General features: G+C 39.5%; 1 protein-coding gene across 5 annotated transcripts; it reads right to left on the minus strand.

The window, feature by feature from the left end:
• Window positions 1-1,075: 1,075 nt before the first annotated feature.
• LOC138612840 (troponin I, fast skeletal muscle-like) lies at window positions 1,076-18,385 on the minus strand. 5 transcript variants are annotated; one of them, XM_069686312.1, is made up of 8 exons: window positions 18,309-18,385; window positions 17,442-17,507; window positions 5,645-5,677; window positions 4,923-4,959; window positions 3,316-3,444; window positions 2,609-2,698; window positions 1,433-1,606; window positions 1,076-1,347 (listed from the first exon to the last, which is right to left on the minus strand). In XM_069686312.1, exons 3-8 carry the CDS (start codon window positions 5,650-5,652, stop codon window positions 1,270-1,272), a joined length of 516 nt encoding a protein of 171 aa, XP_069542413.1. In that variant the 5' UTR covers window positions 5,653-5,677; window positions 17,442-17,507; window positions 18,309-18,385; the 3' UTR covers window positions 1,076-1,269. The 5 variants fall into 5 exon arrangements, with proteins under 5 accessions (XP_069542413.1, XP_069542414.1, XP_069542412.1 ...); XM_069686313.1 differs by lacking the exons at window positions 17,442-17,507; window positions 18,309-18,385 and adding an exon at window positions 14,380-14,430; XM_069686311.1 differs by lacking the exons at window positions 17,442-17,507; window positions 18,309-18,385 and adding an exon at window positions 7,737-7,781.
• Window positions 18,386-18,742: the final 357 nt, after the last annotated feature.

Below are 18,742 nucleotides of genomic sequence, written 5' to 3' on the forward strand. Positions count from 1 at the left end.
AAATGTATGTTTAATGTTCTTAATGTAAAGTCTGGACACATTTTCTCATACAAGTGAATGGGAAAGTGTGTCCAAACTTATGACTGGTAGTGTATATCTGCTCACAAATACTTTAAATGTTATAAAATGTGGATTTAATGTGAATAAAATGCTTATAAATTCTAGTTAAAGTTACTAAATAGGGAGTTTTTTATTTGTTGCAGATTTGGGAAGTCTGGAGCTTTAATTAACTGAACACATTAAGTATTAACTCTTTGAAAAACATAAAAATAACCTTTATGTTACTGAGATGCACTGAGATTGTTCAGGAACATCTGAGATTTTTAATCACAGATGAAAGTTTCTGTGTAAAATTATGCATGTTGATTTACATGATACCTATAAATGCATGTTCCTAAAATAGTGTATTTTGGTTCATTTCTGACGCAGGAAAGTATATTTGCAATAACATTGTAATCTCAAAGCTCCCGTTTCATGCAGAGTCTGAAGAAGGAAGTCAAAAGCTCTGGAAAAGCTAGTAAGTAAACTTTGTCTCAAATATATTGATTTGTTCCCTATTTTCCCGACTCTTCCTGGTTCTATAAGAGAATTAGGCAAGGATCGTTGGACATTCACTTTTCACAGCCTCCTGAACAGTGAAATGTAGATTAAAACTTGGATATTGTGTCTCATCCCTCACTGACATGCACAGCACCACAAAGAGCACAACACAACCTCGTTAAAGCTTGAACCCACCGTCAAACAGAACCCGTCTTATCACAGGAACATCAATCAAACGAGGCTCTTCTGTGGTGAAATTTGGTTCAATTAAAAAACAGCAGGAGTTCCGTTTGAGGGCGTTTTTCTTTAACGTTTGACAGAAACAAACATAACAATAAAGTACTCTTCATCTCATGAAGGTTTGAGATCATTCAGGTGTGTCTGCGCTTCCTCTGCAGCGTTGTGCGTCACTGAGTCAAAGACAGAATACCCCACCACAATCAGATGTATGAAACAAAACACATTTATTACAAAAACACTACGAGCAGGAAGTTGTCGAAAGTGAACATGAGGGAAACAGGAAGTACCACTACAGAATAAAAGTCTGTTATTATGAGAACTGTAAAACTAAGGGGTTATTTTGTAACTTAAACACCCGCTATACAAACGCACAATAACAGAGCGAGCTGAAACTGACAGATTTAATGAAACAATTTCATTTGAATGCAAAAATCCATAAACTCCATAAAAAGTGCTAACAGCTCAGAGCGACTAAGAGAGTTAAAATCTTTAGGAAGTCTCGAACATCTTCTTCCTGTCAGCTTTGTCCTCAATGTTCTTACGCCAGTCGCCCACCGCCTCCGCCGGCTGCAAGACACAAACAATGCAAGACAGTCAAAAATGTATTCATCTGTTTCAACTCCATGTTCAATTCTTTTCTGACAAAACTCACCTCCTCCTTGACCTCCTTCTTCACCTGCTTCAGGTTGGCCCTCAGGTCCATGTTGACCGTATGTTTGGAGCCCAGCAGAGCTTTCAACATGGCGTCAGCGGACATACGTACTTTCTTCAGAGCAGGTTTCTTCACTCCGGCCAGGTCGACCACTTTGATTCTCAGGTCTTCAATCTGCAGAGCGACCGAGGAGATTAAAGGGGAAATCGAGCAAACAGTGAGGCACAAGATTTCACTGCCTCTCGATTGATCAGAAAACGAACGACTCTGAAAAGTGAAAATCTGTAGGGGTCATAATTTAAGCTAAAGCTACATGCTTGAATACCCATATAATGTGTAAAAAGATGGCCGACATGACAGCTCCCTGAAAGTGAAGCCAAACCCTCCCTATCGCCCCCTGCTGACTGGCTGCAGTACAGCTCATAAAGCCCGCCTCCTCCATGTTAACAGATGGGACATGAGTCAAACTATAAAATCAAAATACACGTCAAATACATTTTTCTCAAACATGGTTTCTGTCATTATAGTTAGTTCTCATGCTGATTTATGTCCAAGTGTTCTTTTTTTTTTTTTATTTACTTTTAATTTGATGCGATAAAAAGGGGGTGTGGCCTCATGATTGACAGCTCTGTGGACAAATGGGGCTCCTGCAGCGTTCTGTTCCCGAGTAGCAGAGTAGAGGAGGAACGTAACTAACACTAACACTACAGTCATTGAACTTTCCATAAGTGTGAATATCTGCTTCAGACCGACACAAGAAGCCGTTCTGCTGCAGACTGAGCCCACCTGAGGGCTCCAACATGCCAAGGACACCTGAGGGCTCCAACACGCCAAGGACACCTGAGGGCTCCAACACGCCAAGGACACCTGAGGGCTCCAACACGCCAAGGACACAAGGTAAAGGTGTGTGTCAGGTAGAGGAAGGGGCGGGACGTCGGTACAGCGGATCCGCCAGCCGATCTCTACTGCACACACTCTGGATACAGATGAGCAAGATGGCAGCGCCCGCTCCGGGGGGGGGTTAGGCTTCATTATTGTACAACAAGAGGAGGTGGACACGCGTCGGCCATCTTTATACAGTTATTGCTTATGCCCCAACCACCTTCTTCCTCCTCCACCTCCCTTTAGCAGCTGCCTCTGTAGCAGCCATATTTGTACTTCAGTGGAGAGTCTCACCTCTTTGTTAGCTTTGCCCACTTTGGCCTCCAAGTCGTACCTGTCGTCATCCACTTTGTCGATGAGGCCGTGCAGCTTTTTGCATGTTTCCTAAAGACAATAGAGATGGTAATCACAACCTTTTACTGATGGACATTATATAAGCTATAACGCTTATATTTACACATATATTCATACATTGTATAAATTAGTTTTGGGATTTTTAGACATTACAGATCACTTTTAAACTGCGTATTTTGTTACATAACAGATATCTTTTACTGTCTAATATATAAGTATGAATACGTTAGTAGTTTTTAGAGCCTAAATGTTTTTATGTTGAGTTTTAGAGGTGGTGTCTTGACTGTGATTGTAGCGCCTGTAACAAAGCTTCATTTTGCGTAAAGAATTAACAAAAGTTCCACCCATTAGGCCGATATATTTTGTCCTCATTTTTCAATTTGATGCAGTACAAGGAGAGTTTTTTTAATCTGTTAGCAGTGTCATAAAGACAATGTTAGCTTACTGACATTAGCATTTAGGTCGGAGCACCTCTGTGCCACCTTACAAGCTGCTAGCATGACTGTGGCCTTCGTTTAAGCACATTTCACAAACTTTGGCACTATTAAAAACAAACATCATCAGTATAAAAAGTATTATATTATTACGTTACAGTAGTGTGTTGTACTATTAACTACTTTTATTTATTTACTACCACAACCACTCACCATGAGGGCAGCCTGGTCTCCGCCCAGGCTGGGTTTGGGACAGTTCTCGGCCATGTAGGCCTCTTTGGCGGCTTTAATGTCCTTTTTCTCCTGTACAAGCCAGCCGGCCGCAATCGACAGCATCACACTCTGCAGGACAGATCGAGTCAGCAGTCAATACAAGGAAAACCAATTCTTTCGCCATGTTTTTCTTCTCATACATGTGAGGATTTTCCAGACAAACCTGTCGGAAGTGTTAATTAAAGCCTCTTGCCAAAAGATGTTAAAATTATATTTTGATATGTAAAAGTTGCCGAGTTTAAATGTGCTCAGAAATAATGGTTCTAATTTCAATGTTGGTTTCACTTGCGACGAATGTGGAATCCTTTGGGTCTTTGTTAAAGTTAAAACCCCCAAACACACTTACAGAAAACAACAGAAAAACGTATTACAACAGCTTTAGTGTTTAGTGTAGCACCGTGACTGTTTTAACTTAACCCAACGCTAAGAAATAGCTCAGAGCAAAAAGTGCAGGTTCGGATATAATTAAAACTTTCAGTATTTAATTAAACATGTTTCATACACAATATGAAGAAACAAAATACATTTGACAACTATTAAAATTCTGTGCAGAGGCCGAAAGCTTCTTTTTGTTTGAGTGTTCGACGTGCAACAATGATTAACACATGGTTAGCTTGTGCTTGTGGTTATAGTGTGGTGACGTTAACGCACCAAAACTATTTGGTTAGGAGATTATGGTTTGGTTTTAGTAAGCACCAATCTACCTATCTAACAAATGCACAAATGCATGTATGTTATGAAACTAACATAAGTAACGTACGTACGTTACATAACTAACCCAACCCCTTTTAAAAAGTCAAAATCAACACGTTGGTTTTCACGTGGGAATCGAACACAGACCTATCCATCTCCCCCTGAAAATTACGTGCTTTTCATTACACACATTGCTGACTTCAAGAGCACATGAAAACAATTCAGGACAATTCAATGCAAAAAAGGTTGCTAGAGGGGAACCTGCAGCTCTGCTGTCATTTGGGCCAAAACATGCCAAAAACAAGAGCCGCTTTTTAAGTCAAGGAAAGAATTGTTTTTTTTTCAGACACTAAACTTCTAACAGCTGTCCGTGACTGTAAAAAACAGCAGGGGCTAGATATTCTAAAAGATTGAGAGAAACTTTTAATCTGAAGAAGTTTTTCTACACCAACAGCTTCCTGTTTGACACCATGAACAACTTTCTGTGTCTGACAGATTCCACCTGCAGGGGGCGCCTCACAGCTTTGAATCTCTGCTCTGACAGCTGTGGCAAAGCAGACTGTCAGAGACTTGACAAGATTTACCAAGAAAGCAACAAACGTGTCGGATAAGTCTGAAGTTAGAAACACTGTTAGAAATCAGAACAACACTAGTGTGTCTCCTAGAGAACAACAACAACAACAAGAGTACATGACAGAGGCACGCAAATCAATCTGCTGGTTCGTGCTACTCACAACAACTTTCTAATAACCACTTGTTCCCGGTCTTAAAGTCTTCTAACATTTAATGTTTTAGTATTATCATCAGTATCAGTTGATCAATCATGCTTATACAGAAAACAGACGCCGTTGTACCTTCAGGTGATGCTTGCGGCTCGAAGACATCTTCTTACTGTAAGAAACAAAGAGAACGATCCATTTTATTAATTCAATGATTTATCTCACAATCAGTTTAGGACACTGACTGTATATTAGAAGTGGATGTAGCCTTGTATTATATAAAAGTCTTGGGGAAAATGGTCCTACTTCTCTCTTGATGTATTCCCTCAGTAAACATGTTCCTAATGAGTTTAATATGGTCTCAGTCTCTAGTTTCAAGTCTTCTTCAACACAGCATGATGTTCATTTAGTCACTGATGCTCCCACTGAGAGTCACACAGACCAGTTTATGGAAGGTACGTGGTGTTTAAAGCCTGTTTTGCTAGCCACATTTAAGATCTGAATTAAAGGGACTGTTACAATAAATTACAGATGCATCTTGCTAATCATGCTAGTGCTAGCTTTAGTTGTGAACTAGCCTTCACCCTTTCATTCAAATACGGATCTAAAATGTTCTTTTTCCTCTCTTTGCTATCTCCTTTCTCTTTCCTTACCTTCATCCTTCATTCTGTCTCTTTCTATTCATTCTTCCTTTATATTTTCACCTGTCTTTCTTTTTGCCTCTTTTATTCTCAAATCTTGACAATGGGTTGTTCAAAAGAAAAAAAGGATTCTGAATGGGGATCGGGTCGGGTATGCAGTTCTGCTTTATCTGGATAAAAGCTCCAGTTTGTCAGTAATGTAAAAGTAACACTTACTCAGCCATGTTTGCGGTTTCTTTTCTTCACAGCCTGTTTGATGAGAAAAAACAGAAGAGAAGCACATTGAGCCACAGGGAGGAATAAATGATGCTATCATCTGCTGTGTGCTTAAATATCAGACAGTCTGTATGAAATGTGAGCGATTACAACAGTCGATGAGCAGCTGAGCCGTGACGGAGCTAAGTTTGGAGTTTGGGGTCAAATGTCGCCTCTGACGCCTACGATAAGCTCCTTTACAGGTGTTCAAAACTGAATATCCCCTGGGAGTTAACACTGCAATTCCTTTCGTGGGGAGGAAACCCTCCAGCAGAATGTGCTGCGGCAGCGTGTTAGCTGCCAGCACACCCGGCTGTTAATACACAAACACACACTCACACATTGCAAAACAAATCACTCAGTGCTGGACTCAGATTTCAAGTTATTTTACACTATAAATAATCAAGGTTTTCTTTTCCATCTCATTAAGTCAGAACTTTGAAACCCAAGAGCGACAGGCTGAAAAGATATAACCACTCAGGCGGATTTTAAGATCTAAATTTACATTTTCTTTGCAGCGTACTAACTTAAACCATTGTTTATTATTCTCTTACAGTAATAAAATTTGTAGATTTCCACAAAACTTCCCCTTAAAAATTACAACGCACTGTAAAAACAATCATTGTCAAAACAAGTACTTCCAGTTTTACTGCTTTTTTCTTTTTCCAGAGCTGATGTTCTGAAAAGTCCAAATATAGTGATTCAGTTTAAAAACCTTCCAAACCTTCCAAATGAAATGCTTTAAAATGACAATACACTGTAAAAACATCTTAGTCGGATCAAGTGATGTTGGTCTAAACCAAACATCCAGAACAGTGGAGGTGTGGTGATCAGATTTCAAAACTTTCCACATTAAACACTTTTAAATTACACTGTAAAATTGCGCTGTAAAAAATAAAAAATTCCAGACCAAACCTTTAGCAAAATCCAAAGATATCAAAATCTGTTTTCAAAACTTTCCACAATAAAGACTAAAATTACAAAGCACTGCTAAAAAAATAAAAAAAACTTTTTTTTCTTGTATTTTAATTTGTTTCCTTACAATAAATGTTTTCCAAATCACACCTTTGCAATGCTTTGGAAAGTGTTTATATTTGATCTCCACACTGAGACTTTTCCAAACAGTTTAACTTGGCAACGCATTCAAATGAAGCTGATCACACGAAGCCATGTTTCCTGTAACAGTTGTTTACAGAACTAACATCCAGAAACGTCAAAGTGAGAGCTCAAATTTAAGAGCAGAAGAAAGAATTCTATGTAAAATGATCAAAACAAGTCAGATAAATATTTAAAATAAGTTATTTTCCAGAGCGCAGAAAGAACGGTTTCAGTGCAAAGATAACATTTCTAAACATCAACGATTAAACCAGCGAAAAGCTTCAAACTAACTCAAAGTTTCCTGTAAAATAAATCTCTGCCTTGAGATTATTTTTACTGTTAATAAAACCGACTACTTGATCCTCTGCTTTACTTTCAATCGTTTAAAGGCAATGACTGTAGTTTCTACAAAATGTCTTACTTAAGAAAAGAAACTGAACTTATTTTCCCACAAACCAAGTAAAAAAACTGCTACATTTAATGGTTACGTTTTTGCAGAATACACAATAACAAAACTCTCATAGTCTCCGAATCCAAAAGATCCCAAGCTGCCAAACACTCACCTAAATGATCAAAGAAATATAATAAATCAAATTTCCTAACTTGTTAATTATTCCACTCATTCTGGGACCAAGCTTTGCGGGTATTGATTTACAGGAATCGGCCAATTTTTTAAACAAAAAAAACAACAAAAAAAACAGTTCAGCTCCATCAAACCTCTGTGCAGCGTTGCTCAAACACACAACCTTCAGCCGTCTCCTTCATCCTGGATAACATTTCCATTCACTTATCATCAAAGAGGTCAGGACTTTCATCACGTTAGCACTTTACCAACAGCTCTCCCCAAAAAGACTCTTAATGAACTCCACTCAGCTGTTCTGTATCCATTTACCGGCTCTGTTCAGGCATGCAGAGACGACCAAGAGTAGGAGGAGGAAAGAGAAACTAGTCTCACCTACGACAAGAAGGAGAGTCAGGGAGGACGGCAGCAGTGGCCAGGGGCGGTGTGAGGAAATCATCCCCGGGGTGTGTATATATATGAGGGCTCAGATATGGGTATGGAGCTCCTCTTTATGGAAATGCAGGATCCTCAGACCAATCCCCCAGCAAGGTCCTGAAATATCATCATCCCCTGCCAACATCTCCCTGTAAATCAGACGTCGCCGAGGAGGAGCCTGATATCTTTTTAGGACTCAGCTCGGTGCCACCAAGGCGCTATAAAAAGGTGGAAAAGGACTATAAAACCATCAGAGTCCAAACGTTTCACCAGATGAAGACGGGGTGGATGAAAGAAGCGGGGCAGTAGAGTCACCTCTGTGTTTTTGACTTGTTTTGGTCTATCCTCGAGGATGCTCAAAATCCTGCACTTAACAGGCGTGGTCTGCATTCCAATGCAGTTGTTCAGAAAGACATCGGAAATGTACAGGACATCGATTATCTCTTGTTACACCAATGTAAATGATCAAACAGATAATAGGGATGAATTTAACTTAACAAAAAGAGAAAACAGAGATATATCAAAAACTGCTGCGGTTGAACTTGTAAAATCTGGACTGAAGTATGGAAAGAGCCCCCCCAAAAAACCTTGAACTCTTCTGAAAGCCACAAATTGAAAGCCAGCTCCAGCTTTGTATGGTTCTAAACGGTGATTTGCATCAAATTCAAGAACCACAAAGGATGGTTTAAACATCAAGCTAGATCACAACCTGCTTTGGTTAAACTACTTACACTTGGACTTGATGTATGGAGAAAGTCAAAATAAACCTTTCATGTAGTTTTCGATAAGCCAATAATTTGATGCCGGCTTCAACTTGGGATCAGTCTTACCAATAATTAGTATCAGATTTCAAAATAAGTGAGCTTTTTTGTTGTAAAACTTTGACTCAAAGTATGAAAAGAGCCCAAAACACGATCACAGTATTTCCAAAAACCACTAATCGCACGCCAGCTTCAGCTTTGCATCCCTGTTGCTAGTTCATTACATTTCTTTGCAAGATCCGAAAGCTTTTCCTATAAGTCCTTTCAAGATGTCTCATCACTTATTAGATGCAGGTTTCATGACAAAGAGCTGGCAAGAGCTCCAGTTGCAGAATCTCCGAACTGTTGCCTCCGCCTACGGATTTCTGCTCGGATAGTTTTCCAAAGAGGAATTAACCAGCGGAGCCTCCCTCTACTCAGCTGCCTGACACCTCTGAACATAGGACGAGGCTAAAGGTTGGCAGGCATGCTAACGAAGAGCCAAGTTATTAACACATATAATCCAGAATGTTTTAATTCTTTGATAAATACCAAATTAAACTAGAAATGGTTTGCCAGTGCCTTTCTTAGACTCGCTTGTTGATGTTGATGTAACTTGTTGGTTCAAAGGGTTTGTTACTAAATGTTTTAATCCAAATAAAAAGAATCTAAATGTGAAAACATGAACAAAATATATTTACAAAGGAGTTTGATGGTATGAACTGCAATACAGCAATAATACAGCGCCTACATCGGTATTTTTACGTATTTCGGTGTTTTTATGTATTTTTTGTAAACGTTTCACATGTTTATAATCTTTACAACAAAGTTTTAAATGAGCTTTGTACGTTGATTTTCGCGCTCTTATGGTATTAAATCAATTCAAACCGAGTAATGCAACAATCAGCCAGAGCCAGATCACCCCCCCCACACACACACACACCCACACACACACTTAAATAAATATAACGTAACAATGTTGTATACAAAGGCACAATGTGGTGGCACGAAAGATGGAGGTCTTTCCGTTGCCATAAGAACGACTGCCCTGGCTGAAATGTTTTGTCATTTCAGAAAAACTGAAACAGAACAATTTAAGATACGATCTTACACGGTCAGTTTGCTGTCGCCTGCGTGTTGTCAACGTTTTAAACCACACACACTGTAAAGCAATGTAACATAAGAAAACAACAAAACACAACAAAAGGTGACGTAACAGAACATATGAACAATGCGATGACGTAAAGCTTTCAGCTGCACAAAGAATGACGGCGTAATTGTTTTTTATTCCAGCACGACTGAAACAAACAATGTGTCACATGATCTTAACGGTGGGTTCGCTGTTGTCTACTTGTTGTCAACATGTTTTAAACCGCACATAATGTCACGTAACGCAACGAAACAAAACATATAAACAATGTGATGACGTAAAGTTTTCAGCTGCAAAAAAAATGACGGCCCTGGCATAATTGTTTTTTATTCCAGGACGATTGAAAGAATTAGAAATATGATCTTACGCGGTCAGCTGGCCGTCACCTACTTGTTGTCAACATGTTCTGAACTGCACGCAACGTAACGAAAGCAAACGTAATGTGATGAAACGTGACAGAATGTTACGAGACAAAACAGAACAGAATAATGTTAAATATCATCTTACGGTTTGCTGTCGCCTTTGTGTTGTCAACGTTTTACACCACATGCAACGTAAAAAACATAATGAAACGTGACGAAACAAAATAAAACGTAACCTATAAACAATGATGACGTAACGGCAGGATGTCTTTGGTTTCAGCTGCAGAAAATAATGATGCCTCTAGTTTTAGTAGTCATGTGAGATCTATTTTGTTTGGAGTTACAGCTTTTCACATCGAGTTTTAATGGGAAGACAATATTCAACTCTTAAAACACTGCAAGTTGATCCTCAGTCGAGTAAACGCCTGCTGTAACTGCTTCTTTTTAGGCATGCGTGTGAACTGAATCACACAATTTCAGAATCTGTGGTATTTTTAGGGATGTTTAGTCCTGAAGAAGGAAGACGCCTGAATGCCAGATATTTTCCATGAAACACTAAGTTCTGATTCTTCATTTTTACCTGAATATTGAAAGATGAGGTCTTTATGTCTCTGATGTTAAGCGTTTTCTAAATCATATGAAAAGTTACTTACTGAAAACACATGTTGGATTTTGCTCAAAATTAAAAGTGGAGAAAACAGTGAAACTTTGACACCACTTTTAACGATTGCCCCACATAAAGTGCCAAACAAGCTCGCATTTCTGCCATCTATTAATATCAAGCAATCGTCGGCTGGCCTGGTTAGCGTTTCATCTTGGATAGCTCATCTGAGCTGTGAGTCTGACCTCCTTCCAGACCTTTCTCAGGCTGCAGAAGCTCCTATCATATTAACACTGCGATAAAATATGTGGGCATGATGTCAAGTAGGCAGCAAGGCCGATTTTCCATGCGGATAACGTTACACCGTGACTCGCTCTGATAGCATTCTTGTTTAATCACTTCAGATTCTTCTCAGGGGGAATTTACCTGAAGAAAAACGAAAGAAAACGTCCTGCAGTATGTGAAAGAAGACGCCGGCGTGTTAGTTTAATCTCCTCTCGCCGTTCCTCCTCTACTCTGCTACTCGGGAACAGAACGCTGCAGGAGCCCCATTTGTCCACAGAGCTGTCAATCATGAGGCCACGCCCCCTTTTTATAGCATCAAATAACTAATTAAAAGTAAACTTGTGAGAAAAATGAATACTTGGACATAAATCAGCATGATAAGAACTAACTATAATGACAGAAACCATGTTTGAGAAAAATGTATTTGACGTGTATTTTAATTTTATAGTTTGACTCATGTCCCATCTGTTAACATGGAGGAGGCGGGCTTTATGAGCTATACTGCAGCCAGTCAGCAGGGGGCGACAGAGAGGGTTTGGCTTCACTTAAGGGAGCTGTCATGTCATCCATCTTTTTATACAGTCTGCGGTTGATCCCCACTGGGGAATATCAACTGGTTACAGCAGCTTAAGAGTCAAAAAGTAACAATAAGATATTATTAACAACAATAATAAAAACCGTAAACACCATGTACTCTTTCTCTTCTTCATGACCTCAGTTGGATAGCCTCTGCTGTTGGCAACCTAATTGTCCGACAAGCAAGATACGTTAGCTAGCCAGCATTAGCAGCTGTGTAAATCACTGGATAACAAGACATTAGCTAAGCACCAACCAAGAGAACTGTGATCTGAACTCACTGAAACCGTCGCAATGGCAGAAGAATATTTTTGAGATTAGCTGCAAACTAAGCCTACTCGAGGAGGGAGGTTTGCTTGCTAGCCGAGCTCAACGTCACCTTAACACAGCACAGTCTCTGCAGAGCCACCCACTGCTTTTATTTTAATGCCCATCTATTAATGCTGTGACAGTACCGGTGATTGGAGCGACCAGACAGGACAAGAAACTTTACAGCAATAACATTCTTTATATATAAATCCATATATCACGGTTCAATCAAGGCTTGTTGAATCACAAAATAAGTAATAAGTAATACATTTTATTAAAGCGATTCTACAATAGAAAATTAAAGGGCACATCAGCTCAAATTACATCACGTTTATAAATTCTTCATATTTGAACTTTCGTTAGCTTTTTTCTTTTAGAAATGTATTTCCATAATTTGGCAGTTTGAAATTTTTTAGTTACTTTACAGAACAATTTTTTTGAGAAACTTAAATGCGTGTCAGCTAAATTTATATTATAGGAAAAGGAAAGTAATTTTTAACTGGACAATTGAATGGTAAATTTAAGTGCCTCACAAAAGCCCTGTTAGGTATTTGATGGTACAATAAAGCTGCCTAAAACAGAAGGGTTAAAGAAAGGTAGCAACAGCAACGTACTTAAAGGGGACAACCTGCTGCAATTTAACCAACCAGTTTGTGGTTGTTCAGTTCACTACAGTAGAATGAACTTCAGTTTAGTTTTTTCACTAGGTTCCCAGCATTACACTAAAATGATTTATTCTCCTTTTCTGTTTGATACCCAGTTTGTTCCCTTAGTCGTGTTATCTTCTATCAGCCCTAGATTTTATCACCAGTTTGAGCCAGGAAGAATTTTATAAATATATCTGTTTACCAAAGTTACACTGTAAAATGTTTGCTGTAGATAGAAGTATGACAATTTGTCTTTAAATGGTGCTTTTTCTTATTTAAACCAAGCTAACAAAATACAGCTGATACAGGAGCTAATATATAAAAGATGTATTTAAATAATTAGATGCACACTAAAGTTAGTTTCTCCAGGAAGTTGCAAAGTTGCGATTCAGCGCATTCACGTAAAATCTCTTTTTTTCGTGACCTTGCAATTTCGTCCAATCTCTGCAACTTTTCCACAAATTTGACCGATCATCCTATTTCCCCCACGGGTGTTGATGTGTTCATCACCAAATATTGATCTTCATAGGTCTGCAATGTTGTTTAAACATCAGAGAGTATCGTTTACTGTGCCCTTAATATCTCCAGAACGCTGCATGCTGGAGACAGACAGCTGATTCGTTCTAACGAGGCTCTGGTGTGATCGTCTCTCTTTCATGAGCGTCCTGATCCTCAAGTCTTTCATGAGACTCTTAACAGTGAATCATTGATCGCAAATCCAACACTCAATATCTTCTTGTGATTATTTATCCATGTTGGAAACTGTTAGTCGTTCACTTGGCCACTTCCTGCTGCCTTTCCACCAATCAGAGGCTCTGTAACAAATGTGGGTCAGTGTTGATCTCAAAGAGTGTTTGTACAGTGAGATAGTAATCACGTCTCTTATCAGTGGTTTTATACAAGCGAAGCACCTGAAATAACAAGTAGAACAGCTTAAATATCATAAATAATGTGCAGATTCTTCTTTAGGCAGATGGACAGCATGAAATAGAAATTTCTTTCAGGTTCATTCCATTTTTACACATTTTATTTGGTGTCTTGACACAGAAATTGACTGGAAGTGACGGCTTTACTGGAGCGTTTGCTCTGATGAAGCAAGATAAACAGTCCTCACCATGGCCTAGTGTGCAAACCATTTTTTAATGTTATTTGTAAATATATCAGTCATGCATAGTTTCCTCATCATTTGAGGAACTCACCTGATCTCTTTCAGGGAGTAAATCAACGATAGAAACGTTTCAACGTGACACAAAGCCTTGTGAAAAACAGATGCAAAGAAGCTAAATCAATCTGGAGATAAAGCCGGTGCAGCTTCTAAAAAGCGTTTGAGGTTTTGATCTCAGTGTTAACTCTTCACCAGTGATCACCTCAGACCAGCTGACCAGTAAAGGTGTCAGCGGAGCGACAGTCATTTAGCAGGTCAGACTATAGGACTGAAGTCTGAGGGCGACAGGCGGTGACAGGTCTGAGTGAAGCACAGACAGCGGAGAAGATGGAGTCATGCTGGGAATGTAGCGCTGCAGGGTGATGCTGTGGCTCAGGTTCGTGGTTCTGTCAGACGGACGGGCAGGTGTTTTCTACCAAGATGTCCGACCGACAACTCGAGCCTCAGGAATGTTCTGAACGACCAATTCCGAGTTTGGAATTGCGAGAGAAGCGTGTGGCCTTTCCTCACTATGTGACAGCATTAATAACTATATGTGTATGTTTACATGGAGTTTGATTCATGGTCTCGATGTTTGTTTAGATGCATCCACCATCTGGTCGCGTTTGCTGCGTGGACGGGAATGTCCGTGTCGCCACCCGCAGAGATGGTCTGCTCTCAGATTTATCGCCTGTCACTAAGGTTTAACCAATACGAAAATATATCACAAGGGCCTGACCAACTCTTCAACGAAACGATCCACGACTAAAGTTTGTCTTATACCCACATTTCAGATTCTTGTTTGCTTGTTGAGGCTGATGCGTCGTCCATCTTTATACAGTCACTGGACTGGAACAAGAGAAGAAACAGTATTTACTAATGTGTAAACATAATTACTTAAATTAAGTAACCTAAACCTCTCCGACATCAGCTGTGGCGTGAACGCAGCTTGAATTCTGTGAGTCTTTGTGCCTCTGAGTCTTTGTTTCACTCACAACACATCAAAGAGTATTTCTCACATTCGGTCTTAATTAAAAGTGTCACTGAATAACTAATTTAACACTTTAACACCAATGCTTGTTGCAACACCTTGTTTTATTTAGAGGTGTTAAAGGGTGTGACATTGACAGCAGCTGATGTCTCTGATTAACAACCTTCATTTAGAAAGTTAGAACTGTAAAGTGAATAAGTTCAGAACTGTCACGTTTGGTCAGAATCACAAAGGGAGAGGACGTGATCGCAGACTTCATTAAGGATTTCATGAAACACGAAAAGGAAAAACAAGAGTCCGCGGGGAGCAGGTGGGAAGCAAACATCCAAAAACAGGTACAAGATCCAGGAAAACACTGGTACAGCCACGAGAAACATCCACGCCTGGAGCAGGGGCAGACACTTTGACGAAAACCGAACTAGCAAAGAAACGGGAAGACTCCGGCCATGTCCGCACGTACACCGGTGTTTTTCAAAACGCAGCTTTCTCTCCGTTTTGGTCTTTCGTCCACACAAACGCCGTTTTATGTCACTGAAAACGGATCTTTTGTAAAACTCCGGACACGGTAACGACTTTTAGAAACGCCGTTTCCATGGAGACGTGTTGACGGGGTAAACAGCGTTTTTGGCGGGATGCGATCTCCCGGCAATAGATTTTTTCAGACTTGTGATTGGCTGGTTGGTTCTTTGCATGACTGGGTCAAATCGTCGCCTGTTGGTGTGGCGTTGTCATGACAGCGTTCTGTTGTGTTTTGGACGGGGATTTTTTTATATCAGCACTTGTGTGGACGAGGTTATTTTTTGGAAACGAAGGAAGGAAAAACTACACTGTGCGTGTAGACATGGCCTCATGGAGGTGTGGGTAATGAGGGACAGGTGAGACAATCTACACAGGTGAAATCAATAAGGGCGGCACACACAACAGCCACAAGAGTTAGGGGTGAATGACAACATAAAACAGGAAATAAAATCTACAATAAATCAAATGCAAAAACGTAACAACAGTGAATGACAGGCTAAAGAAAATGAGGGTAACTTTCAAGCTTTAACAAAGAAAGTGACCGGACGTGTGGAGCTTCATGCTGAAAAAGGGCCACATTCATACTGTGAACATAAATGATCATAACCCAAGATGTCTTAGCAGCTTTCTGGCTAATACCACACATATTTAAACTGAGCTTCACCATTTACGTTGAAAAATATTATGTGATAGAATAATTATTGTTTCTAATAAGCCGACTCTCTGTATAAACCAACACAGACGCATCTGTGAAAACCTTTACAAGCATTGACATGAAGTGTTTTTAAAAGCTCCAGAGAATCTCGTGTCTTCCCCAGATCCCAAAATGTGGTTTATGGGATAAGTGTACACAGTAGACTGAATAAATAACGGCCGTAGCCACCGTGATGTCGCCCACTGATGACTGTAAATGAAGCCTCGAGTTCGGGCCGCTGCCATGTTGGTTTTCTGGAGCCTGAAGTGATCATATTTGGATGAGAGGGTGGAGCTGCAGAGGAGGGAGGGGTGAGATAGCAGCGGGTGAACGTCACGTACTGGGTAACTTAAAATAACCTTCTCATCACTTCAGTTCGCCGTAATGTCTGCAGGAAAAAGCCTACAACTCCTGCCTCCTATGCCCCGACGAAAAATAAATGTTTGATAAACAAGCCAGCTTTAGCGAGCACAATAGACCTACTTAGTGCTAATATATCAAAACAATTATACTAGCATTTAACTCACCGAAAAGCTGGAGCTCAGACTTCTTGCACAGCCATAAAGTTCAATAAATCACAGAGAGAGAGAGACAGATTATTTGTCCGATATTTGCATTAAAAAAAGTTCAGTGACTGCGTGTCTGTGTTGGCGTCTAGCAGACAGCCAGCAGTGTCCACCTGTCACTCAAGTGACCCGGCTACTATGAATTAAGGTTTAATATTATAAAATATTCACCTCCTCTACAGTTATCTTGAACAGTAAAATTGGCTATTTATAACAAAACTGTTTTTGTACCAGTTTGTAAACATGTTTATTTCTGCTGTTAAAATGGGCATTTTCCCATCTGCTAATGTTATTTCTTGGTTTCTGGAGCCTCAAGTGGCCACTCAAGGAACTGCAGTTTTTGCACTTCCACATTGGCGTCTTTTTTTTTTGAACAGCGGTGGTACACGACACCAATCATATATATTCCCTAGTTTTTAATCCTATAACCTTTGTGTCCTTACATGGCAGCGGCAGGAACTACCGCCTACCTATCCAAATGATCTAAACAACGAGGTAACCAAGTAAGTAATAATTCTTTTTGCAGAGAAAACAGTTTTTACCAGGTATAGGCGGATCAATCCAGCAGGATGCTTTGATTATCAAAAGCTACTAGTTAGTATAGATCCCTTTAAAACAAATATTGATAATAAAGTTCTAAAAATATAAAAGTGGATGGCTCAGTTTTCAGTACCTCTGTATAATGTTTATACCAATATGTAGCTCATAGGATGACGAGGTACTACTTAGAGGGAAATACACAGAACGATGCACTTTATGTACCCAAATAAATGCTACAAAGATGAAACCCAAGTAACCTCTCAAAACATTTTAAAAAAACACACTGAGAGGCAAAGCACATCCAGGTTCATGTAGCAGATTAGCACCAGTAAGGTTTACCTCTACCAAGGAAGCAGACCTGTTGCATGTAAGCTATTCGTTTCATAACTTTATCGCAAACTGCCGTGGGACACTGTAGTTCATTTTCACGTCTCGAGTTTCATTCAAGATACCGATTAACTTTAGTAGTAGATCAATGTCTTATCTCGACTTTCTGTTTAAAGAGAAAAAGTAACTTCAATTAGTCAAATGTTTCTTACCTGATATCCTGAGGCCAGTCCATTTTTTCCCAGGCTTAAACGAGCACAGGGGTAACAGTTCACCTCCTGCCTGAATGGAGAACATTCAAAAACAACATTAAACAGATCATTCATGTATCTACTAGGTGCTTCCACAGTATCTCTGTGTGCAGTGTTTTTTCCACAGGATATTATAAAATTCAAACTGTTGTAGCTCTGCTGTCCTGTTTGCTCATTTCTAAATCTAGCTGGTGTCTTAAGTGAAGAAGCAGCTGTTCTCTGAGGATATGATACAGCCGGCAGCAGAGGTCAAATATAACCTGCAGTAACTCTGGGGAATGAGACGCCAAACACAAGACATTGTTGAGGCAGTTAGGTGTTTAGAAATGTAACAGAATGAACACTGTAGTCAGCAATGCAGATGCTTGACAGTATTCAACCATGAAACTGAACATGTCCTCCCCAGGACTATCACAAGACTTTAGTGCTGTGACATTGTAGGCTTAAGATCAGGAGGGGGCAGGAAACACAAACGTCACGGCCAAATGTCTGACAATCTGGTTTTATATACTCCAGGCATCCGAGTACATTAAACATGACTCAGCAAAATGCAGCAAAACTATTTTTGTAACAACTTGGAACCAGATAAGGGGCCTAAAAGTTAGTGAGACTTGTAGTGATAATCCTTCCATACATTTTAATACTTTCTTTGTTAACATTTTGTTTAATAACTTTGGTGTAGTTCTTTTATGGACTCCAGACCACCATGAATAACGTTGGAGAACGTTGTTTTATTGTCTGTTTATTTGATTTTACTGGCGCTTCGATGTGAGAAAAAGGATCAGGGAAAAGAAGGTTTATCAAAGAACAGAAGGTAACAGAACAAACTTGCCTCTGCAGCAAACCCCACCAGGTCATGATTAAGATCATCTGCAAGGGAATAAAAGGAAAGAAATCAAATCATTATTGTTTAAGAAACACAACTTTGAATTAGGATTATTAATAAAACTACCTTATTTGCTCGACCTGGACAAAGACTCTTCCGTGTATTTCTTTGAACAGACTGCAGACAGTAGTATAAAAGAAGCTTGAGCCAATTCATGAAGAGACAATGAGGATCCAGCTTCATGACTACAAACATATTCACTCAGCATCATAAATATTTCAATTTTAGCACCAACTGTTCCCTTAGTGGACAAAATGTAAGTCTTACTTAATGTAAAATAACAAATACGCTTACGTTTTGTTTTTCAATTTAGGGTTAAAGATGAGTTTTGAGGATTCATTTTTACGTCAGAAAATTGTCAAAGTTTTTATAAATA

This window comes from Semicossyphus pulcher, unplaced genomic scaffold (assembly GCF_022749685.1).
Source record: "Semicossyphus pulcher isolate SPU_LCO1_2020_fin unplaced genomic scaffold, fSemPul1.0.p SCAF_8, whole genome shotgun sequence".
NCBI classification, from domain to species: Eukaryota; Metazoa; Chordata; class Actinopteri; order Labriformes; family Labridae; genus Semicossyphus; species Semicossyphus pulcher.